A 26,541-nucleotide genomic window follows, 5' to 3' on the forward strand; every position below is an offset into this window, starting at 1 on the left:
GAGTTATATTATTAATAACTAAAGCTTAAAAAAGCACTAGTTTTATAAATTTTAAAATAGCTATTAACAATTTAAAATTCAAATACTTGAAAAAATACCAGTACATTTTCAAGAGAATCACAACAGGATAAAAAACCATTTTTTTAAAAAACATTCTAAAACATTCTTAAGTTTTTAACTGCCTGAGGTTTAAAAGGAAATTGCAAAGAAATAATTAGAATAAAATTGCTCTTTTACATTATAGGCATTTTACATTATAGAACAAAATATATATATATCACAAAGACAATTGCTATACTGCCTCACAAACAATGTTGAAACTACAATGAAAAGAACTTGTTTACTAGGTAGTTTTATAACTAGCCGCAGTCATGCATGAGCTTGGCTTGCCCTGACATGTATTAAGGAGGGAGAAACTAAATTAAAAGAATACTGAAAGAAGAAAAATTGAAGAGGAAAGACATGTTCTAAAAATGATATTCTTAGTAGTCAGATATAAACCATCTTGTAGCCTTTACCAAAGGGTTATTTTGTTCACAAACATGCTGAAATAATAATAAGCACACTGAGATCAATATAAAGGTCATGACAATGACAAATCCTCATATTGTTGCTGATTGTAAAGTATAATGTTGGTGATGTGGGAACTAGAGGTTCCCAGGCTAAAGAGAGATGTTATTGTAAACATTTACCAGCTGTCTCTCACTACCACCAAGATATTGGCCAAATATGGTGGCAGGAAAAACCCTAGAATTTAATTCTGTTGCACAGATATAAATGAAGACATTGATTTCTTTGCACTGCACTGAGCAAATCATTTGTATGTATCTCCAGCTTCATTCTTAGGTGCAACAGAGCCTAATTTAGCTGAGATGTATCTGAGAGTTTTCTGTCAAGTGCCACATAAGAGGTTAAGTGTATAGAGAGCAAGATTTACCGCTAGTTTTGATGTGAACCCTGGCATTTTAAATATTAAATATAATATTGTTTACAAGAAACTTGGGATCGGGGATTCATATAATAATATTTTGATGAGAGTTATATTGCACTGAGTTATATTATTAATAACTAAAGCTTAAAAAGCACTAGTTTTATAAATTTTAAAATAGCTATTAACAATTTAAAATTCAAATACTTGAAAAAATACCAGTACATTTTCAAGAGAATCACAACAGGATAAAAACCATTTTAAAAACATTCTAAAACATTCTTAAGTTTTTAACTGCCTGAGGTTTAAAAGGAAATTGCAAAGAAATAATTAGAATAAAATTGCTCTTTTACATTATAGGCATTTTACATTATAGAACAAAAAATATATATATCACAAAGACAATTGCTATACTGCCTCACAAACAATGTTGAAACTACAATGAAAAGAACTTGTTTACTAGGTAGTTTTATAACTAGCATGATCATGCATGAGCTTGCCTTGCCCTGACATGTATTAAGGAGGGAGAAACTAAATAAAAAGAATACTGAAAGAAGAAAAATTGAAGAGGAAAGACATGTTCTAAAAATGATATTCTTAGTAGTCAGATATAAACCATCTTGTAGCCTTTACCAAAGGGTTATTTTGTTCACAAACATGCTGAAATAATAATAAGCACACTGAGATCAATATAAAGGTCATGACAATGACAAATCCTCATATTGTTGCTGACTGTAAAGTATAATGTTGGTGATGTGGGAACTAGAGGTTCCCAGGCTAAAGAGAGATGTTATTGTAAACATTTACCAGCTGTCTCTCACTACCACCAAGATATTGGCCAAATATGGTGGCAGGAAAAACCCTAGAATTTAAATTCTGTTGCACAGATATAAATGAAGACATTGATTTCTTTGCACTGCACTGAGCAAATCATTTGTATGTATCTCCAGCTTCATTCTTAGGTGCAACAGAGCCTAATTTAGCTGAGATGTATCTGAGAGTTTTCTGTCAAGTGCCACATAAGAGGTTAAGTGTATAGAGAGCAAGATTTACCGCTAGTTTTGATGTGAACCCTGGCATTTTAAATATTAAATATAATATTGTTTACAAGAAACTTGGGATCGGGGATTCATATGATAAAAGTTTCTTCCCAATTTATTTATTTATTTTTACATTCTGGATGTGTTTCTACAAGAGCAGAATTTTACAAGAAGCCTTATTTTATGCAGTAATGAAAGGAAATATTGGAGTCAATACTCCCAAAGGCTAAACTGATTAAGTATTCCAGACTGAGAATTCTAAAACAGTTCTTGTTTGCAAATAGTTTGAGACATTTATTATTAGGCTGAGAAATTTAGCTGATAAGAATGCTGTACTACAGCCTGGTACTTTTTAGTCAAATCCATTCTATTTTAAGGTTCCTTCACAGATAATTACAAGTGTAACTGGGACCAGTAGCTACGTCACTAAGCACCATGGTCATAAGGCAAAAAAAAAATCACCTGATTATGCTGACTTACAATAGCAATTCTGGTAAAACTGGTTGTAGTTGTTAAGTGTGATGTCACGCAATGGCAACTTGCAACTTTCTATCTGCTTCCCCACAGACTTTGTCAGAAGCTGGCAATGAAGGTCACCAATGGCAATCAAGTGACTTGGGATGCTGTGACTCATAAATTTGTGCTGGTTACCAAGTGCCCAAATCATGTTTATATGACCTTGGGGATGCAATGGCTACAATTTAGAGGACCATCCCTAACTCTCCTCATTTAGCATTGTCATAACTTTGAACAGTCACTACACCAGTGGTCATTAACTGAGGATTATCCATATTTATTTTGCTTTCTTTTTTTCAAAATTAAAACCAAAATTCCATTAAACCAAGAATATTTCTAAAATATTTGTTGATTTTGCCACCCTCCTCAAACATTTTCCTGATACGGTAATTCTTTGTTATTTGTTTCTATTTTCCTCTATCTACTTCATTTCTATATATGAGGCAGTGTAATGTATTACTGTAAGTTTTGGCGGGAGTTTTAGGCGGGAAATATCTCGTTCCTGATTGGTTGCAGCCTCAGGCTGAAGTGTATATAAGGAGAGGTTTTTCTCCAGAGTTTTGCTGGGTCACACTATATTAAAGAGCTGTTGTCACTAACCTGGTCTCCTGCCTCGTCAATACCCGAACTTAACATTGGCGACGAAGGTGGGATCTTGAGGCAGAGCACCAGAACAGAGCTGAACTCACTACGAGAATCAAACCCAGCAAGGTGATAGCGAATGCAGCGATGACCGGCTACACGCCACCCACTCCGTTTGACCCTGCCCAGGAAACATGGGGAATATATATGACCCGTTTCGAAAGTTTCCTGGAGGCAAACGAGTTACAGGAGTCTCCGACAACCGCAAACGGGCTTACTTCATAAGCCACTGTGGGTCCGCAGTCATCGCCGTCGCAGAAGCCCTGGCGGAGCCAACACCGCTACACTCCGTGTCGTGGCAGACCCTTCAGACCCTCCTGAAGAATCACTCGCACCAGCCCGTCCAAATACGCTCGACGGTGCGAGTTTGGGGAGCGCAGGCAACAAGAAGGCGAGTCTATCAGCGACTACATGGCAGCCCTGAGACAAGCCTCCAAGCATTGCAGTACCGCGATCTGGACGAAGAGCTGCTGGAACAACTTATACGGGGGTCAGAGACATCCGTTTGAGGAGACGGTTGCTAGCCAAGAGCAACCTGACATTGGCAAACGCCTGGACGAAGCCAGAGCCCATGAGATGTCCAACCATGCAGCAGACACCTTACAAAGCGACTCACGCCGATGGCGGGCGCAAAGCCGAGCACAGTCCACCACGAAGAAACCTATCGTGAGTCAACCAGCGAAGAGGAGGAAGAAGTCCACTACACCGGAAAATCGACAAGGGAAGACCCGGAGGAATGCGGAAGCTGCGGGGGGCGACATCAGCGCCAAAGATGTAAGTTCAGGGACGCCATTTGCGGCGGTGTGAAAGGAAGGGCACCTGGCTCAAGTCTGCCGAGCACCCCAACCTTCCGCCGAAAATTCAAATCGGCCAATCAGAGCGGCTCTGAGTCAGAGATGCAAACCCCACATTCCCGCCGAAATTTCAAACCAGCCAATCAGAGCGCGAAATCGGCAAGGCGACCCGCGATTGGCCAGGAAAGAAAGAGCGCGAAGTCAAACCGAATGACTGTTACCATAGACCACGCAGCTACCCGCATCGAAGAAAAGATCTTCACAAACCCGACAATTGAAGGCGTACCGTGCCGACTGGAAGTAGACACAGGATCAGCAATCACAATCATGTCCTGGGACACTTTTGTGAAAGCCTTGCCGCACATCGCAAAGCGCAAGCTACAGAAACAACGGCCCGGGTGCAGGATTACCAGGGCAACCGCATCCCTGTTCGAGGGACAACGACCGTCGAGGTCAAGTACGGAACATACGAAAAGACCCTGCCCATCACGTTAGTCGAGGAACCTTGCCAAGCTTGCTGGGGCTAGACTGGTTCCGGGCGTTGGGAATGGGGTGACTGGCGTCCACCGGAGCGGATGCAACCTGCAAAACGCCCTAATGGAGGAATTCGCAGACGATTCGAGGACCGTTTAGGCAAGTATAAGGGACCCCTATCTCCTTCAATTTAGACCCCCAAATAGCTCCCATTAGGTTAAAGGCAAGGAGGGTTCCTTTTGCACTCAAACCTAAAATCGACAAAGAGTTAGATAAATTAGTCAGCCAGGGGATACTAGTGCCAGTTGACCATGCCAAATGGGAGACGCCAATCGTCACCCTATAAAACCAGACGGGTCCATAAGAATTTGCGCTGATTACAAGGCTACCTTGAACAAAGCATTGCAAAAGAGCGCCTACCCAGTTCCAGTAGTGCAACACTTATTGCACTCACTAGGGCACGGACAAGTTTTCGCCAAATTAGACTTGGCACAAGCGTACCAACAGCTACCCGTAGATGCTAGCACAGCTGAAGCCCAGACCATTGTAACGCACCGGGTGCCTTTAAGTGCACCCGGTTACAGTTTGGGGTGAGTGTGGCCCGGGCTATTCCAAAATTTGATGGGCGGCTCCTACAAGGGTTACCGGAGTCGTGCCCTATTTCGATGATGTGTTGGTATCAGGGAAGATTTAAGAGAACTGGGAAGCGATTAAGGAAAGTTTTGGCCATTTTAGGTCGGCAGGATTAAAAGTTAAAGCAAGCAAGTGTCAGATAGGGGTCGAATCTGTTGAATTTTTGGGTTATAGAATAGACAAAAAGGATTCACCCACTGAGAGCAAAGTCAAGGCGATAAAGAGAGCCCCAGCACCCAAAAACAAGACAGAACTCCAGGCTTTCCTGGGTCTGGTAAACTTTTACGCCGTGTTTTTAAAAGACAAGGCAACCGTTGCTGAACCGCTGCATAAATTGCTTGGAAAAACACAGTTTGGTCGTGGGGAAGTCAGAGAATAGGGCATTTGAGGCAGTAAAAGTTTGCTATCAAGCGATAGCCTGTTAATACAATACAATAACAGGCTGCCGTTAGTATTGGTTTGTGATCGTCCCCTATGGAGTAGGAGCTGTACTTAGCCACAGACTCCCAAACGGCACTGAAGCCCCTATAGCGTTCTATTCACGAACGATGTCCCCGGCTGAGAGAATTACAGCCAGCTAGATAGGGAGGCTCTCGCAATAGTGTCAGGGTGAAAAATTTCACGAATACGTTTTGGGAGAGACTTTGACATTATCACTGACCACAGACCACTATTGGGCTTACTGGCTGGCGACCGCCCAACGCCAGTGGCACTATCACCCGGCTGACCAGATGGACTATCTTTTGGCCGCCTACTCTTACAAACTGCAGCATCGACCTGGAAAGAGCTGGGGCATGCGGACGCACTGAGCAGATGCCCATTGCCGGGAAATCGAGGACCCTACTCCGGGCACCCCGTTCTACTAATTGACTCTTGGGACTCTGGGCCAGTCACATCGCAGGAAGTGGCTCGGGCCTCCTACCGGACGTTGTCTTAAGAACTGTAATCGGTTGGGTTCAAGGGATGGCCGCTCGCCGGGCGACGTTTAGAGAATTTGTAAAGAAAAGAGGGAATTGTCTGTGCAAGGGGTGCCTGCTCTGGGGGATAGGGTGGTAGTTCCAGAGAAGCTGAGGAAAAAGTCCTGGAACTACTGCATGAGGGTCACCCAGGAATTGTAAGGATGAAGGGCTAGCCAGGAGCTATGTCTGGTGGCCCCTAATGGACAGGAAATCGGTGACAGGGTTGGCCGATGCCAGGTATGTCAGGAATCCAGACCACTACCACCCACGGCCCCAGTGTTGGAGTGGGAGAAACCCCAAGGCCCTTGGTCCCGCATTCACATTGATTTTGCCGCCCTTCCACGGCCAAACATTTCTAATTGTGGTGGATGCATTCTCCAAATGGCTGGAGATCATCCTAATGAAATCCACAACCGCGGGAGCTGTCATTTCAGCACTAAAACACCTATTCGCCACGCACGGGCTACCGGACACCCTCGTGTCCGATAACGGCCCACAGTTCACTGCAGCATTATTTGGAGGGTACCTGGCTGGAGTGGGGATCCGACATGCTCTCTCAGCGCCGTTCCACCCTGGGTCGAACGGCCTTGCTGAACGCTTTGTTCGGAGTGCAAAGAAGCGCTATCACGGCAGCCCCGGAGACTGGCAGGCACAAATCGACGATTCCTAACCGTCCAACACAGGACCCCTGTGTGGCCACCGCCGCAGCCCAGCCGAGCTATTAATGGGGCGGAAGCTAAGGTGCCCGCTAGACCGGCTACACCGAACTACGTGCAGGACGGGTTCAAAACAAAACCAGATAGAATCCGAATTAAACATAGGAGACTCAGTGTGGGCACATAATTACAGCGACGGCCCAAACTGGAAGAGGGGATAGTCATAGACAAACGGGCCCCAAATCTTATCTAGTGGAAATAGACGATGGCAGAGTTTGGAGGCGCCACATAGATCAATTAAGAAACAGATTGAGCGATAAGGCAGAATTAGGCGAGACGAGCCCTGACTATGATTTAATTAACCCCACAGCTGACTGGAGCCGAGAACAAACAGAAAGCATAGAACCAAACAGAGACTTATCTGAGTCAGGCGAGGTCCAGCGACACCCTCAGGCCCTCTAGAGGACAGCAGGTCCGAGCCGGCGAATAATCCAGGGCCGGATGGCGGGAGGAGGAGCTCAGAGGAACGAAAAGTCCCTCCGGCAAGCTCGACTCAACTCCAGAAAGTGAACTGCGCAGGTCCGGGAGAGTCAGGAGACGCCCCACGTACCTGCAGGACTACGTAGAGAAGTAATATGCAAATATTGGCAAAGTGCCTTCTGGGAGGGAAGGAGTGTAATGTATTACTGTAAGTTTTTGCGGGAGTTTTAGGCGGGAAATATCTCGTTCCTGATTGGTTGCAGCCTCAGGCTGAAGTGTATATAAGGAGAGGTTTTTCTCCAGAGTTTTGCTGGGTCACACTATATTAAAGAGCTGTTGTCACTAACCTGGTCTCCTGCCTCGTCAATACCCGAACTTAACAGGCAGGATGACTAAATGAAATATACAGTAGGAAACATAGGGTTACACATCACTCCCACTCTCTTAGCAGGAATCAAATCAAGTTTTAGTAAATAATTTAAAATGGGCTACAAATAGATTTTCTTAATATTTCAAGGCATCTATAGGCTATAAATTTTTGCTTTCTAACATGAAAGATGCAGCCAGATACTCATATCTCTAACAGATCTCTAGAGCTAAGCCTCTGGGCTTTCTTCAGGCTCATCCTCCCACCCATGCTACCCAACTCTCAGAATATAAACAAGGAAAAATACCCTGCATGTTTGATTACCAGTTCTAATGCCTAGTGATCAACTGCATTCTCATATTGACACAAAGCTCAGCCAGATTGTTATAAAATATTTCAAAGCTATTAACCTAAATGATGCATCCTTATTTTAGCCTCGCTATTTAGTTACCAATTTTTAACAACCTAGGCAATATTTACCTATACTAACTATCTTTTCACGTATAGCAGTGTCATGTTGAAATTAATTGGGAAAATTTTGTTTGTTTGTTTTTTTATTCATTCATCAATTTTCTTAGCCATATGATTCCTGAATGACTCTGGGCAGCTAATTAGCAAACCTAGTGGAGCTTCTTTGAGGGTATCAATGTGATGAAAGAACACCCACTGATGGTTACAACATTCATACAAAGACACAGCTATATGAATAATGTTCCTCTGCATTGTATATGGGATAGAGAGAAAGAAGGAGATAAAATACAGAGAGAAAGAGAAATTCCTAACGATCACAGGAACTGGAAAATGGAACCTAATACATGGAGACATATTAGAATCTGTCTCAGTTGTTGTGTTCAGGAAAAGGCTGGACAACCACCTCTAACGGATGCTTTAAGTTGGATTCTTGCAAAGATACTAATCGAATTGTCCCTTCCCACTTCTTAATTCTATGATATTAAGTACAAGACAGAATCTCCTGATGGCAGAATCTTTCTTCCTAAACCTAAACATTTCTATAGCTCTTACATTTTTGCAGTCTTTTGTTCTGTTTCTTACAACTCCTATTGGGAAAATATATAGCATTTCAGGTAGCATGCAGAAGATACAGTTTGCAAAATAGCATAGAGGTGCACAGTTTGACATGCAGAAAAGAAAGATACGCTATAAAAGATTGAATAATTTGAGGTTACTGATGCCATGTTAAATAAACAGAATACTCTTAGAAGTTATAACAATATGGTTGCACACAGTTAGAAATATCACCTATTTGATTAGAACTTTCCCCTCTCTATATGTACTTCAAAGTCCAAGAAATTAAAATACAATATTAAAAATGGTTGAATTATCTAACATGGCATAGTATTCATTGTGGTGTTAAGATAAATATAAGCCACCTCACGTACATAAGCATCCAAAATATTACGTACATTCTTTTTTAAACCGGCTCAACCTAAACCAAGAAGAAATTGGAAAACTGAAACCGACTGATCCAGACAATATAAGACTAGATGCAATAATCCATTCCAGCCTCTTCGGGATACAAAAATAATATATCTGTTAGATTAAAGGAATAAAGTGCTCTAGAGTGTTTTCAGGCACTTGAGGAAAAAGCAAAAGTTCCCTTTTTTCATTTAGAATTGTGGAAAGGATCACTTCATAACTAATTACCAGTCAGGTTTTGTATCTAAAATCTTATAGTGCTGAAGAGCTCACACAGACCTTAGCAACAGTGCCTCCAGGGCAACAAACTGCTTTCCTAGGTAGATTACACGGACCAAAGAAACTATTTTGTTTTGCCCTCTAGCTTCCTATGTACAATTTGTGTCATGGTGAAATGCAGACAAAATCTTCTTCACTTCCTGACTTTGAAAAGTTAATGTGAAACTGGAAATAGAAGAAAAGAATAAACTTCTTTTTTGTCAAAGGGGAATGTGCAAATATTTTAAACCATTTTAAAACCAAAGAGGCGAAGCCAAAAGCTTTTTTCTATACTCAGGTACTTCATTAATTTTTCACTTTTAACAAACAGCACTGAATGTTATTATGCTATGGATGTTTAGAGTAAATTTAAATGAAACATTCACATGGACATACTACCTACTTTTAATTAAACAAGTGAAAGAATACCATACTCTTATAATAAAATTTCTCCAAGACTTCTACACCTGCAGAATACTTTGTATCTCTGAAACTGTTTAAACACAAAAATCCCAAACACAGCTTGATTTGTCCAAAGACATTTCACTTCACATCCTAAATCTATGCAAATAAAATAAACTAATAACCTTTTTATTCTCAATTTCTTCCCATTTCTCACAATGCTTCTCAAATATTAAATGTCTAAATATTTTTCAGTTTCTTTTACATAGCTGAACAATTAGATTTACAAATCTTCAATATAAACCTAATAAAAGAAACTAAATACAGTTAAATATTAGTTGTAATGTTTTAAAATTAGGTCTGTGCCATATGTTCCATCTGTGATTATGAATGCAACAAACATTTCATATTAGCTCAGCAAAATTGGAAACTAAATTAGTTATGTGTACTTTTTCAGCAAACTAACCTATAGTTCTTTCAAATGAAATTGATACTCAAGACACACAACACAATAGTATAAATATCAAAATTAAAATTGACCTACTCCTGCTTTATTAGACAAAATTTGCTTTTTAAAAAGTGAAGCTATTCTAGTAAGTGCCTTTAATAAAAGTATGCTTGTCTCTCTCCTAATTATTAACTTTAATTTTGTAACAATGTTCGTGATCTTTATCTACTTTACTACTTTCAGCACAGAAGTTTTTATCATTTAAAATTATCTCTGCATACATAAAAAATATGTAACAAATTTTCAATGGAAGGGTATCAAGTTAAGGTTGCATAGATACAGGTAGTCTTTTAATTAATTAATTAATTAATTAATTTAATTTTGTCATAACAATATATACAAGCATAACACAAAAGATTATATAATATATAAACATATATATGAGGAGAAACAAGGTAGTATAAGCATATATATATAGGGGAAGAAACAATAGGACAGGAACGGTAGGCACATTTGTGCTCTTATGCACGCCCCTTAGAGTCCTCTTAGGAATGTGGTGAGGTCAACAGTGGATAGATTTTGAATAAAGCTTTTGGGGTTATGAGAAGAGACCACAGAGTCAGGTAATGCATTCCAAGCATAGATAATTCTGTTACAGAAATTGTGTTTTCTGCAATCTAAACTGGAGCGGTTGACATTAAGTTTAAATCTGTTGGTAGCTCTTGTGTTATTGTAGTTAATGACTGTTCAATGTTACAACCGTTTTGGAAAGGATGTATTACAGCCCATAAATACTTCCAGCCACAGTAAACATCATGGCATTGCTCCACTCATGGTCATGAGATGATGGTGTGTTTGATAACTGTTTTAGTTATGACCAGTTGCCAAGCACTCATGATCATGTAACCACCATTTGCAATCTTCTCTGCTCGTTTCCCCATTGAGTCAATGGGGAGACGACAAGGAAGAGTGCAAGCTGCTGAGAGGACTCTTTCTCATCTCTGGGCACTGGCTGAAAAAGCTACCTGCTAAAGGAGCTAAACTTCTTTGACACGGTAGAGAAAAGAGTGTTCAGATTTTCAGATGCTTCTGCACCCTGATAAAGACATTCCCTGCTACATGCAGAGGGGAGCTGAAATTCTTTGGTAGGCTGGAGAAATGAAGCATTTACAACTAAGACTAGCATTAAGACTTTTAACATACTTCACCTCTATCTGTTTAATATGCCATAGTTGGATTTTCAGATCTTTTTCCTTTAGAGTAAAATGCCACTTAATCTATTTTTTCCATCTGGAGTAGCCCCTCCATATATAAACTTTAGCCAAATTTAACCCAGTAGCTAAATATTGTGGCCTACCAAGAGCTTGATAAACATATTGTTTTTGTTGTTTTCAGGCAGATACCAAACTAAACACTTTATGATTTCCATTGATAGTCAAAAAAAAAAAAAATAGCACAAGACCTACCTGGATAATCACTAAATAAGAGCCTGAGAAATGTGAGAGGGCAAAAGAGGTAAACTGAAGTCCCATGTGTCCAATTAAATTAAAAGTGAAGAAAAATAAGGAAGAGTAAGATAATTACATGAGTAATTGTCAGATGTCCAATATAACTGGGAAGGAAATCTGACCTGGGATAAAATATGTGAGGTGGAATACCTGATCTCAACTAAGAAATATGATTTTCCACATCAAAACAATGATGCTTTATACTAAAAGTGGATACCAATTGTCAAAGGAACAACAGTAGTATTAGGAAAAACTTCTAACTGAAACTCTGGAGCACTGCTTCTTTTTTTTTTTATTTCTTTTTGTCACAACAGTATACACAAACAAATGTCATAGATAAAACAGCATATCTTGAAGAAAATATATATATATATAATTAAAAATATGCATCAACTATATTAATTGGATATAATAAAGGGAACAATAGGACAGGAACGGTAGGCACTTTTGTGCTCTTATGCACGCCCCTTAGAGTCCTCTTAGGAATGTGGTGAGGTCAACAGTGGATAGATTTTGAATAAAGCTTTTGGGGTTATGAGAAGAGACCACAGAGTCAGGTAATGCATTCCAAGCATAGATAATTCTGTTACAGAAATTGTGTTTTCTGCAATCTAAACTGGAGCGGTTGACATTAAGTTTAAATCTGTTGGTAGCTCTTGTGTTATTGTAGTTAATGACTGTTCAATGTTACAACCGTTTTGGAAAGGATGCATTACAGCCCATAAATACTTCCAGCCACAGTAAACATCATGGCATTGCTCCACTCATGGTCATGAGATGATGGTGTGTTTGATAACTGTTTTAGTTATGACCAGTTGCCAAGCACTCATGATCATGTAACCACCATTTGCAATCTTCTCTGCTCATTTCCCCATTGAGTCAAGGAGACGACAAGGAAGAGTGCAAGCTGCTGAGAGGACTCTTTCTCATTTCTGGGCACTGGCTGAAAAAGCTACCTGCTAAAGGAGCTAAACTTCTTTGACACGGTAGAGAAAAGAGTGTTCAGATTTTCAGATGTTTCTGCACCCTGATAAAGACATTCCCTGCTACATGCAGAGGGGAGCTGAAATTCTTTGGTAGGCTGGAGAAATGAAGCATTTACAACTAAGACTAGCGTTAAGACTTTTAACATACTTCACCTCTATCTGTTTAATATGCCATAGTTGGATTTTCAGATCTTTTTCCTTTAGAGTAAAATGCCACTTAATCTATTTTTTCCATCTGGAGTAGCCCCTCCATATATAAACTTTAGCCAAATTTAACCCATTAGCTAAATATTGTGGCCTACCAAGAGCTTGATAAACATATTGTTTTTGTTGTTTTCAGGCAGATACCAAACTAAACACTTTATGATTTCCATTGATAGTCAAAAAAAAAAAAAAATAGCACAAGACCTACCTGGATAATCACTAAATAAGAGCCTGAGAAATGTGAGAGGGCAAAAGAGGTAAACTGAAGTCCCATGTGTCCAATTAAATTAAAAGTGAAGAAAAATAAGGAAGAGTAAGATAATTACATGAGTAATTGTCAGATGTCCAATATAACTGGGAAGGAAATCTGACCTGGGATAAAATATGTGAGGTGGAATACCTGATCTCAACTAAGAAATATGATTTTCCACATCAAAACAATGATGGTTTGTACTAAAAGTGGATACCAATTGTCAAAGGAACAACAGTAGTATTAGGAAAAACTTCTAACTGAAACTCTGGAGCACTGCTTCTTTTTTTTTTTATTTCTTTTTGTCACAACAGTATACACAAACAAATGTCATAGATAAAACAGCATATCTTGAAGAAAATATATATATATATAATTAAAAATATGCATCAACTATATTAATTGGATATAATAAAGGGAACAATAGGACAGGAACGGTAGGCACTTTTGTGCTCTTATGCACGCCCCTTATATATGCTTCTTAAAGTAGACATGTTGAATGAGGTCTAAAGCTACTTCCAACAGTGTATCTCTGCTACTATTCATATAAAGGTAACAAGAAAAGAACTATTTTAAGTCTGTAAACTGTGGTCACATTTTGAATACTTGAGAGTGTGCTATGTGGATCAAAATCTAAAACTATTTGAAAATAGTTTCTTTCTTTCTTCTAGTCTTTCTTCTTGAATCATTTTTAAGATTTACCATAATCTGTCCATATAGAGACAGCACCGCAAATAAATGTTAATTTAATATAGAAATAAAAGCTTTCCATTTCCTTCTTACAACTGCAATGAAGGGGATGGGATGAAGAAGCCAGGAAAAACACTAGAAATAATTAAGTATTAAATCTTAGCATAATTGTTTGTTCCCTGGTGATAAAAAGAGGAAATGATTTCCAGAAAATACTAATAATAAATGGACACTGGTTTACTCTTTATAAGAATAAAATCCAAGCTCCAGAAACTCATATCAAGGTGTGTATGATCAAGTTTGATTACTAAGATTTCCCAAAAGTTGCAAAAAATATACATGTGCTGTATTCCTCAAATATGAACTACTATCATAGGAACTGCAATTAGTTGCTTCATTAAGTTATGCATGCCTGGCATCATGCAAAACTGGATTAACTCTCACTCACCTTGGCTAGAGAACACACCTTCTGGGTGCAAGTGTCAGGCAGAAGTTCTCCTGTTCCATTTGAGGGGACTATAAGGGAAATTCTTCACGTACATATGCCATTCATTTGCCAGTTCTAATGAAGCTTTCACTAAAACACTTGAGATGAAAGACCTGAGGATTAATCCTTACAAGGGCATGGAGACAGCAACCAAGACAATATTGGCAACATTAGGAAGAGCTCTGCTACGAAATCTGAAGGTATCAGTAGCATAACCTAATAAAAGCTTTGTCTTTTCTTAGAAACCAAGTGAGTCTTGGAAAAAGAAAAGTTGTTGAGAGAATCAGTAAATGTCTTTACCAAGAATGAAGCTACACATGTGAGGAAGGAAGTGGACCACTCTAATACATTCCCACATTATTTGTTAGCTGGCAAATCTGCATCATCATTTATCATCAGTTCATGCTTGAAAAGGATAGCAATAGCACTTAGACTTATATACCTCTCCATAGTAAGGATACAAGCAACAAAGTTACAGTCATACAGTCATTAGTAGAAGGAAATAGGTGATAGGAATGATGACAAGATTAATAGTAGTGCAGATTTAGTAAATAGTAAAGGAAAAAAATCAGCAAGACATACTAATAAATAAAATAATGAGTCAGAAAAATTAAAAATGGGAAGATGGTGGATGTATCGCAAATCCTGTAAGAAAGCAAGAAAATAGGAGGCTCATTTTCTGGCACATTTCTGGGAGTTCTACAACCGTGAGGTAAAGTATATTCTTTGCATGCAATAAGGCTGCCTCTCAACTCATCCATACGATTTTTTTCCAAACAGATTTCCAGTTCAGTTCAGTTAACAAAGCTACATGACAACTTTAAGGAGATGTTTCAGATCATTAATAACTGGCCTGAACTGCAATTCTGAACTTTTAAAATAATGTTTATTATTAAATTATATTTCATATTTAACATCCCATTCCTACAGTGCTGCAGCCAATTCATCCTTGTTTTCTTAGAAGCCAGTGGGGTACCAAACACTTAGTTGTAAGAAAACTAATGATGCTGCAGTGATCCTGGCAATTATTTACGGTATGCTATAAGAATCACAGTTTTCAAGATTCCTATAACATTTTTACCTATCTATGGTATCCTTGCTTTGGCCATATCAGAAAAGACTTTTATCTACCAATACCATGCAGCTGAGCAATGACATAACACTTAGCCAACTATTAATACACATAGGTTAGAGCTAGGTGAAGGGTTTATTTTAAGACTTAGGTAAAACCATTATTTGAAGCTCTTTTACAAATGTGGTGACCACATGGTTTAATGATTAAATTCTGCATCATGTTGAATTCTAGATCATTGTTCTGGCATAAACAGAACTCTTCCTATTGGTTGCTACTATTAACGCATATCAAACTGCCTCATCAGGATGAAGCCTGCTGCCTCCATAGAATAAAATGTTAAAATGCTTCAGGAATACAAAGTGTAATCCTTTCACATATGTTACATCTAATCCTCCATGGCATTTGGCATCTACATGGAACTGCTAGGAGGCTAACCAGAATTTTGGTGTGCAATGTCATTTGTCCATTCAAACAGAACCACAGAGTCTTATTGGTAAATTAATTCACAGTATCCTAGAAACGGAATAACCAACATTCTAGCAGCCATGGGCAAGTGAAATTTGTTAAGGTGAAGTCTCTGAGAACTGTTTGATTGTCTTTTTCTCAGAATGCAAGACCAAGGACAAGACCCAATCCCTTTTCTAGAGGTGACTAGAAAATGTTCATCTCCTGATTGTTAACTATGTTTTGAGGTACTTTTTCCCCCCCCCTCTCTCCTCCAAGATCTCTTTTATACTATATGCTATTGACATCTAGCTCTATTTCTCTATGCTGCCTTTTCAACCCCAGTACCCAACTGTCTCTGCACTGATTTGTTCTTATCACCATTCCACAGGGAAGCAAAAAGAAGTTTTTGAAATCTAAAATAATTATTTCTGAAAAGAAGGGGCAGAAAGGAGAGAGAGATCACTCAGTATTTTATACTGAAAATGTTACTTTAAATGTCATCAGAACGCTGTTTTGCCTTGTATGTACAAAACATATTTTTCTGGGTTTTATGATTAATACTGGTTGCGCATGAAAATGTTTCATAGAACAGTGAATCAGCTTTGCGAAGCTTCATCAAAATCAAATAACCCATGTACTTCATCCTTCTGCATATGACAGCACTAGAAAATAATAGAATTCTTCTACAAGTCAGGCTGTTCACAGTATAACAAGCTTAGAAATGTGAACTATCACTATGCACAAACAAATTATCAGTCCTATTTGAACAGGGATTATTTGTGTGCTACCACTGGGAAAAATGCCACTATAGCTTGTTTTCTTTTTATAAGAGTATTTATTTGGGGTTTTTTTTTATTTCAGTTCTCCACCAAGTGTGCAAGCATACACGACAGGCATTTCCCTCCCCCCCCCATTATATCTGCACAACCGCAATCTCCTCAGGTAGGCTGGACTGTGAGAGTGACAGGCCTAAAACCTCACTGCATTTCAATGGCCAGACTGTCCCTGATCCTAACCTTAATCTCTACACCATACAGAACATAAAAGCCTGTTCATCTGTGATGCTCGCTATATTCAGACAGCAAGCTAATCAAGGTGCGTATCAAGATATGATTTTTCAAGTGTCTGCAAAGTAACATTCTGCCAAAGTTATTTAAATCTAAATTATTATTTTATTATCCCATTAAATATTGAGCATACTCAGAGGCAGAAGGGAAAGGCAGAATTGCACAAAATTCAGTACTATCACCAAGGACATAAGGAAAATCAGCAAAAAATATGGGAAGAAGTCACTAACTTTACAAAACATCTAGATAATATTTTTTTTAATGAAAAGGGGGTGGTATAATAGTAACTATTGGAATAAATTGAACAGTTTCTTGCTTAGAGAAATTGACATTTTAAATATACAGATTATCAGTCTCTCTGCTAGCACATAAACCAGTGGTGAAATCCAGCCGGATCTATCTGGCTCATGCGATCCAGTAGGGTTGGTGATGGGAGGCTCCGTCCATCCGCCCGTACATCATGACATCTCGTTTTTGACCCTCTGTGCATGCACAGAAGGCTCTGCACATGCGTGGAGGAGGCACGCACGCTCACATATGCGATCCGGTAGCGAAGGCAAGTGCATTTTACCACTGATATAAACCCTGTTTGACTCTACAGGACTTTCAACACTGTAAAATGTTTTCTCACACTCTTGAACATGCAGATGTGATTGGACTCAAATGTGGGAATTCCAAGTTTAATAACTCAGAAGATGATCATTAATTAAATATGCTGAAATTATGGACTTGACTGATAATTGTTTGTAAATCTCTCACTGCAATATAACCGTATGGGAGACCAGCTAAATGACAATTAGCCTCTGTGGCTCAGGCTGCTAAGACAGTCTGTTATTAACACAGCTGCTTGCAATTACTGCACGTTCTAGTCCCACCAGGCCCAAGGTTGACTCAGCCTTCCATCCTTTATAAGGTAGGTAAAATGAGGACCTAGATTGTTGGGGGCAATAAGTTGACTTTGTATATAAATATACAAATAGGATGAAGACTATTGCTAACATAGTGTAAGCCGCCCTGAGTCTTCGGAGAAGGGCGGGATATAAATGCAAATAATAAAAAAAAAGGATCGGTGCATTTTTGCATTACTGGTTGAATCATCCATATAAAAAAGAAGCAGACAGTTTGGAAAAGTGACAGAGAGTAGGAGAAGGGTGGCCATGAAAAATAATTGGTATTGCTGTAACATATACAATTTGAACCTGGTAATGCATCCTCTGCATCCACTGAAAATTCTGAAATTATGGTATCCCCTTGTATAATTGTGTGTGTGTGTGTGTGTGTGTGTGTGTGTGTGTATAAAATTTTTAACAAGCTTGATTCCAGCAATTTTCTACTAGTTGAAGTATTCCCTGAATATAATTCTGCTTGGCATATTTTGGGTTATAGGAGATGAAAAACAATCTTTGCCAATTTTCTCTTCTTTTACTATGCTATATCCCATCTTGTTCTAGTGGATATACCAAATTTGCAGAGTAGATGTTTTTGGGTTTTTTAGCAGGAGGGAGGGAGGAAGAGGACTTGCAGAAGGAACAGATCAAAGTTTCTCTTCTCTTTGATCCATAGTGCAAATGCTCTCTGCTGGATCACCCAAGCCACACAGATGGAAGGAGCCTTTCTATTTTTACAAAACATATCATCAAATTCTTATATGTTGAATAAAAGCACTATTCTCTTTGTTTTTAGAGGTTTCTATGATGGTTTCATGAGCTCCTTCTTCTAGTGGAAAACACTTGTGCAGCTATTTTTCTACAGTGCTTGGAACTTTCCAGTTCAACTGATTACCTTTTGACTCTGCTGTGACACAGAAAATAGACTTCAAGTACAGAGACCAGTATGGAAGGGTGTTTGTGGCATTAAAGACTTGGTTCAAATCAACTCTCAATTATGAAACTCACTGAGTGCCTTTGGGTCAGCTACTTTCTCTCAGCCCAATTACTCAACATGTCTCTTTTAAGAGAAGAAAAGAAATAGAGAAATCCTATGAACAGTATAAATACGTATAACCCTACAAAAACTTATTTATATTTCCTATTTCTAAACCACCCATCTCCCTCAGAGATTGTGGCTGGACTGTGCAGGATGTAGATTCCCATAGTCCAAAACCTTTGTCTTCGTTCTATTTGATTCTTCTCCAGTCCAGCTAAAGTCAAGGTAGTTGGGAACTAGATGGCATAAGTTTATTAACTAAAGAGTGCCATGTCCCAGTCATTTTTATTTTGAGCAGTTCACTTTTCCTTTTGCAAAAGTTAAATTGCATCTTTCCCTATTTCTCCATGTTTTTTTAAAAATGGATTGATCGAGATTTTTTCTCCCTCACTATGAAAACAAAGCAAGGCAATGTTGAGGATTGGCTGAAAACTGGCTTTTTAGATTTCCTTTGTTCAAGAGAGAACATTGATCAATTCATGGGGAGCATTGTTAACTGCAAAAACGGCAACAATAAGGACCCTGGCGGAGTACTTCTGAGGTTTGATGGGATGGAAACAGTGGCTATGTTGAGGCAGCCTCTTGCTAAATTGGGATACTAAATAAAGCTCCAACTTCCCTCCTACAAGTAACTGCAGCACATGAGTGATGAGATCCAGGCTGGCCCATGGACTTCCTAATTCCAAAAAGCAAAAACATCTGCAATGGGGTATAGTAGTGAATGGAAGACACTACCATCAATCAAAGCCCCTTTGTATATATGGGTTGGACACTGCAGCCGCTTTTTTGTTGAGTGGTGGATGGCTCTGGATGAAGCACATGCTTTTAGAAACATGGTTTCATTTTGCTTTATAATTTTTCCCCAAGGATTTCAATGTCAAGATGTAGTTTTCCATTTACCTCTATCCATCTTTAAAGGCTTATCTCTTCCATGTAAAGAGTGAGCTGGCACATTTTATTTGTCAATTCAAAAGCCAAAGTATTTTCCTTTTGTTCAATTGAAATAAGTTCAAATATTATAAATATTTCAATTTATAAAAAAGCTGGATTATTGGAACTCATTCCAGAGATCTAAACTCTTAAAACTATGTTCATTAAGACACAGGAAAGTCACAGCAAAAGGCTTTAGCATTGTACAGGTATTGGAATAGCTGTGTAATGGTTACTTCCAATAGGAAGCCATATTCCACTGAGACTAGGAGAAGAGTTGTTTCAAAAAAACTAAGTAAAATCAGATCTACTTTACAATTGGAAGGCAGAACATTGTGAAATCCAAGGGAAAAAAACTGATCTGGGAGGTCAAAAATATTCTGAAAGCAATGAAAAACTACACTTGTTCAGGTGGTCACCAGATGATGAGTTACATGACTAAGTGAAAACACACAAGTGATGGAATGTCAGAATGAGGGGCTAATTAAAAAAAAATACCTCAGACCTGGGAAAGTAGAAAGCATGAGAAACAAGCTCCAAACAATTCTATTTTGATTGGATTAAGTGCAAATTGAAATAGGGAGTAGCTTTGACAGGCTTTCAAAGCTTCTGTTACAGCACCCCAACCATACTCAAGTATTTTCCAAGATATTTAGAGATCTGGTATCTTTTACCTCAAAGGGCTAACAACAGCTTAGCCAAAAGTTCTGTTAATCCTAAAACAAATGGGACTGCTCCCATCTTGGTTTGCTTTGTATCCTTGATGTGTTTCATGTTCAGATAAGAATATAGGTAATCCTCAATTTATGAACATAATTGGACCAGAATTGTTAAGTGAGTCATGCCCAATTTTACACTCTTTTTGCCATGATTGTTAATAAAAACACTGTTTAATTACAAATGGAATGAATCAAATGGTCATTAAATGAATCCGGCTTCCCCCACTGACTTTGCTCATTAGAAGTCAGCTAGGAAGGTTGCAATGCCGATCACATGACCCCCAAGAGGCTGGATGCCACTGGCCAAGTGCCAACATTTTGATCACATGACTGTGAGGATGTTGCAACAGTCATATGTGTGATGACTGGTTGTAAGTCACTTTCTGCAGTGCCATTGTGATTCTGAGCAGTCACCAAATGAATCATTGTAAGTTAAGGAATACCTGTATTCACAAGAACATGTCCAAGCTCAAATTTTCCATCTCATTCTACAGTTGAGATAAAATGTCATTTAACAATGGGATCAATGTTGTAAGGATATTTGGTACATAAGCCCCAGTGAAATGAGTTGGGATTGCTCAAACTATTGTTCATTTAATTAGCCAGAAGTCATTACATTTTCCAGGAGATAATGTCTCTGTTATTCTTTCCAACCCCAAAAGAAAAATTGCTTCTGCAACCACAAGAAAAATAATATCCAGCTTTGCTAGTATGCTGTACAATTCTAGAAGAAGCAGTTGAGACTACAGCTAACAGTAAGCACTGTTCAGTATATTAGCGTATTCTTTGTATGCATAATAGTTAATTCTTTTCCATAAACTATGCAGACCGTTTTACTGAAAGAAATAGAGTGGCTTATACTGTACCCATTTTTAAGTATGCTTTGAAAAAGCACCTTTCCTTGGTACCATTTCAGACAAGCAATCTATGCCACTGCAATCTGGAAGCCTCTCTCCCAAATTTATAGTGTCTGGTTGGTTTATACAGATGGCAAAGCAGGCTTATGAAACCATCTCAGAATCTTTATTTTACCAATTAACCTCATGCAGGTTTACTTTTTGATCTGGAACTGGAAAGATGCAAAAGGGTTTGCAAACTAGAAGAAAACTGAACTTGTTTATTCATGTTGTTTAGGATAAAGATAAGCATTCATGAACAGATAAATTATGAACTGATTACTGAAAAATAATATAGTAGTGGAAAGTTTTATTTACTCTTTTCCCATATTTACCTCAACATACTTTTACATGTCTGCATCCTGAGAAAAGCTTAAAAAGATTGAAGTATGTTGAACCTACCCCTGAAGTTATCTTCTTGTTGACTCTCTCTATATATTTGTTTTCCAGGTTATTTTATTTATTTATGACTAAGTAATCATAGGCTGAAGAGAATTGTATCATTGAAAACTATATGAGATTCGATCAATGACTCCTTTGCAACTTTCAAAAATAACAATTTTGGTGAAAAGATATCCCTATATTGTTTTAAAGCTTCTTTCAATGTCATCATGTTGTCACATAGTAGACATTTGATTGTATGTTTCAACTTATTACAGTTATTTCAAAGATGGACATCAAAGGATACCATCATTTTCTACGCTATTTCTAAATTCAGTTTTGCTCAAGGATTAAGGCTGCAATTTATTCCTCATGGACTTTACAAAGAGTGTTCATGTCTGACTTTATGGACTGCGCTTGATACTTTTATCCCTAATACATCCTGAAATTTATCATACATTTAATATATACCCAAACTGAAAATATATGGCCAGGGGAGACTCAATTATAGCTCAATTCAATTGATAATTTTACAGACTTTTAAAAGCAGAACTAGAAAAGTTGACTCCATTTTAATATTTTGACTGGGCCTCTGCACGAGGTCTTGTATGAAACAGATAAGTGAAACACCTAACTATTGCAATCCTACACAATCCTTATAGTTGTCAGAACACTCTGTGATGAACAAGTTAGCTCAAGTACTATTCTGTGGTTCATCTGACAAACCATCTCACCTATACTAGATATACAACATTACAGACTTGACTCTTCTAGGAAATTATAAGTGGTTAAAATCAAACTGTTGTTCATGGATAGGCAATACAAACAAAACCCGTCCCATTTCATTCTCTTCCCAGACTGATGAATGGCACAGATATTTCCTTTTCCCCTAAAGTTTCACTATGAAGATCTTTTGCTGCCCTGCCACAAAATGATATGCTCTCACAACATAACCTATAAATGAAGATATATTTGAAAGTGTTCCTGAATTATGATCATACTTAATTTGAAATATATACACGTATGAAAAAATTTGAACCCTTTCACAACTGCCCGGAACAGCATGCTTCTGGTTTCCCTACCACCACCCAAGCAATAGAAAGCTTCACCAAGATGGGAGTTCTGTTAGTAAATAGTTATGTAGGTAACTGGCAGGGATTAATTTTGCAAACCAGCAAAGTTCCTGGAAGTCTTAAATGAAAATGGAAGACCAAGAAAACTAATCATTTATCCGAAAGCATACCATAGTGCTTGTGCTTGTGTGCATGAGCACGCACGCAAGCAAGCACATACACACACACAAAGTAAATAAATAAATAAAACCCAGGGGATTTTATAAAGGGCAGTCAACCTCTTTCCAACCCTACAGTGGCAGCCACAGCAGATGTAACCATGTCCTCTCCTGGGAAGAGCCCCTCGCAGAGAGAGAGAGAGAGAGAGAGAGAGAATTATCCCAGGATACGTTTTGAGCAAGGCACACAGTGTACCTATAGGCATAGGAATACAACTTACATCTCTGAATTTGTTCCAGTATTTATCTTTGTCATATTGAGAAACGGTGCTCAGCCATTTGTCATTGTCCAAAAAATTGCCATTGTTGCTGCTACTGCTGCTACTGCTGCTGCTACGAAGGGTGGTCTCTGGATGCCTGCCCTCTGCTTGCAGAAAACACCAAAGCGCTACGGCTAATATCCTGTACATCTGGCAAAAGAGGAAGAAAGGATGAGTGGAAGGATGCAGAGAAAGGAAGACGAATATCTACACACACATACACACACACACACACACACACCACACACACCGGGCTCAGTCAGCCACTTTTTAAAAAAACCACCCAAACAAGTGTTTCAAAAACGCAGCGGGGAGAGTAACCATAGGAGGGACAACGTGGGTTAGGTCAGGTACGTTGGGCAACGGAGCTGTCTCTCTCACACCAGCCCACACCGTTGCGCAAAGCGCCGAGGGCCACCGAGCGCTGGGAATCTAAGTGGCAAGCAAGCGGCAGCCGCCGAGAGCCCACCAGCGGCTGGATTCTCGGCAAAGTTTGAGGCGACCAGGTGGGATTCCTCCTCCCGATCCCCCGCCCTGTCCCCCCGGCCAAAAAGCTCGAAGCAGCCGCTCCCCCCTCGCCCCCGTCAAGTGTGAGAACGTGACCAAAGCGAAGCGGGCGCGCGATGCCCCATCCGCCGGCCGAAGCCACCTGCAAGTTTTCCAGCCGGGATGCTCTAGTTCTAGACTCACCTTCAGCCGAAATGCTTCGCAGTCAGGGGCTGCGTCTCTCTTTTCCGGCTGCCTCGGCATAAACCGAGTCACCCTTTACCGCCGGTCCCCTTTCTCTCCGGCTCGGCTCGGAATATTAAAAAAAAAAAAAAAACAACCACCACCACCGAAAAGCCCTCTCTAAAGCTTCGCCCAGCTGCTTTGTGCGTGCTTGTCGAAGTGTCGGGCTTGGGGTTTTGTGTGTGTGTGTGTGTGAGCGCGCGAGTTTCTGACGAGCTCGGCGCGAAGCGTCGAAATCTAGCGCCACTTAGCGACCGAGTTACGGCACTGCAGCTGCTTGGAGCAGAAAGCCAGCGGGCTCCTTTCCCCGTCTCTTCCTGGGACTGGCTGGCTTTGCCTTAGGAGGCCAGTTTTTTTTTGTTTGTTTGTTTGTTTTTTGGAACTGCTGGGAACGTTTGGCCGCGGATGATGTGCTTTTTCATCCTCGGGTCCGGTTTCTAGGATTCCCGAAGCCGTGGCTTGGTTATACTGTTGCTTTATTGAATAGGTTGCAGTTCACTGGGCTCATATGCTGCGCTATAATATAAACCATCCTTTGCAGAGCACCATAGCTGGTTTTGTATATAAAAATAAATGATTGAGCAAAGTGTATAAACCTGGCCTGTGTCTAACATTCAGGTCATACTGTATTACTGCTTAAATAGAATCTAAATACCAATTTTAGGTATCTGTTAGAAGCCCTTACGATGTCATAAAAATGATAAAATGATAAAATTATGCATTTGCATCATGGCATCTAACTATAAGTAGATAAGGAGATATGTAGTATGTAGTAAGTAGTTAGAATAGTATACTATCTATATTGTATTACATCATTTGCTTGATTATGTCGTCTGGCCCCCTTTCCCTTCCTCTATGGATGCTAGTGGTACCAATTATCTTTCAGGCTGGATTCACATATTCTGTAATGTGACTAATTTGATTTTGATTTTGTGCAGTGTTTGAACTGTGCAATCTATTATGGCTCGGACTTGCAAATGAAACAGGCCACCAAGCTTGTTCCATAAAACACAATAAAAATTCTTTGCTTAGGGAGTATATGAATTCAGCCAATATAAAGCCCTGTCTGGAACAGTCCTCTTCTGATTGCAGTAAACCACCATGTGATTTATTTTGTGATTTTAGAGTTCAAATGTGAGTTAATTGTCAAAACTGGGGGTAAAAAACACATTTGGCAAAATTCTTTAATTAAAAAAAGTAGTAAATCGCCTTGTTGCATTTACATTTGTTTACATTACCATGCAGTCCATTGAGTTCAGCAGCTACTTATATGCAGATGTGATTTCTCTATAGCAGATGTCCCCAGTTTGATGATCTTCAGAAATGTTTGAGTTCAACTTCCATAAATCACACCTGCCATGATTGACATATTGAAAACGTGGCATTAAGGGCCCTGTTACTTGGCTTTATTATTAGCTAATAATAATAATTCATCACAGCTGCTCTTTCTACTTACTTATTTTGTGAATCTTTTAAATGGTTTTTAATTGTTTTATAATTTGTAACTCAGAGTTACTTGGTTGACTTAGGTGACTATAGAAAATGGATGGATGGATGGAAGAAAAAAGAAAGAAAGAAGGAAGGAAGGAAAGAAAGAAAATTGCCTACCCCAGGTCCCTGGAAAGGACTTGATAGGTGGGCAAAAATGCCAAATCCAGTCTCTAAATATCCAGCTGACTATGTGATGAATAATAACAATAATAACAATAATAATAGTCAACAAGCATGAACAAATTAAAAATGTGTTAGTTTAGTCCAACTTCTGGTTACATCCAAAGAGTTAGAAAATGGCTGAAGAGAAATTTGAACAGTGGAAACATCAAAACCATCAAAATCTGGGCCATGCCTGTGATATAATACTGACTGTGAGACTAACCATAATAACTTTACACTGTGTCATGAACTTTAAGTATTTAAATAGATTATTTCGACTGTGCAACATTTTGGATTTGATTCAAAAATGTACTTCAAAGACATGAGTGCTTTAAAGAGCTGCAGAAAAGTTCTTTGTTTCTGCTCCTCTAAATGCAGATACACCTTTTTCATACTGAAGATTACTGGTTTTAGGGTTGATGTACTTATATCCTATCTTGAGAATAACTCAACACTAGGTGTCCTCTGAAGTTCCCTCCAATTCTAAATAATATGAGTATAGCATAATTCTAAGCTGGAGTAACAACTTCTCAACCAAGAACTTTAATTTCAGAGTCAAGATTGTTGCCCAGGTGATTCATTATTTGATTATTTGCGGTGCTGAGAGTTTTGTGCACTTTAGTGTTTTCCATGCTAACTGCATGTCAAAAAAATTATGAAAATTGATTGAAAGGTAGCTTCACATTACAGTATTTTGATCATTACTTAGTGTTATTGTACACACAGAGCTATATTGGTCCAGAATTCCTATCTTTACTTTTAGTATAAATGCCAAAGGTCTATGACATTCATAGATAAAACATGTAAAACTTTTTTTAAAAGGTACTCTAGTACATCTTCAATGTAGCAATAACTATAAGGTTATACTGCTATTAAATCTATTTTCCAAGAAGACATTTTAGTTGTTTATTCTAGATACTGTGGATAATGTTTGCAGAAGACAGTTTTTTGTGTATTTTTGTGTTTACCCAATTATGACATAATTCCATATTTCAAATACTACTAATC

The 26,541-nt window shown here is 38.8% G+C and overlaps 1 protein-coding gene across 3 annotated transcripts in view; it reads right to left on the reverse strand.

Annotated features, from left to right (window-relative positions):
* SPOCK1 (SPARC (osteonectin), cwcv and kazal like domains proteoglycan 1) overlaps positions 1 to 24,031 on the reverse strand; it is a 617,584-nt gene extending 593,553 nt beyond the window's left edge. For all 3 annotated transcript variants that reach the window (XM_058170294.1, XM_058170293.1, XM_058170295.1), the window contains exons 1-2: positions 23,842 to 24,031; positions 23,113 to 23,301 (exon numbers count right to left, since the gene is read on the reverse strand). In XM_058170294.1, coding sequence (XP_058026277.1) covers positions 23,113 to 23,301; positions 23,842 to 23,901 — 249 coding nt within the window. In that variant the 5' untranslated portion in view covers positions 23,902 to 24,031. The remainder of the gene's footprint in view (positions 1 to 23,112; positions 23,302 to 23,841) is intronic.
* Between the last annotated feature and the right edge of the window lie 2,510 nt (positions 24,032 to 26,541).

This window comes from Ahaetulla prasina, chromosome 2 (genome assembly GCF_028640845.1).
Source record: "Ahaetulla prasina isolate Xishuangbanna chromosome 2, ASM2864084v1, whole genome shotgun sequence".
In the NCBI taxonomy this organism is placed as follows: domain Eukaryota; kingdom Metazoa; phylum Chordata; class Lepidosauria; order Squamata; family Colubridae; genus Ahaetulla; species Ahaetulla prasina.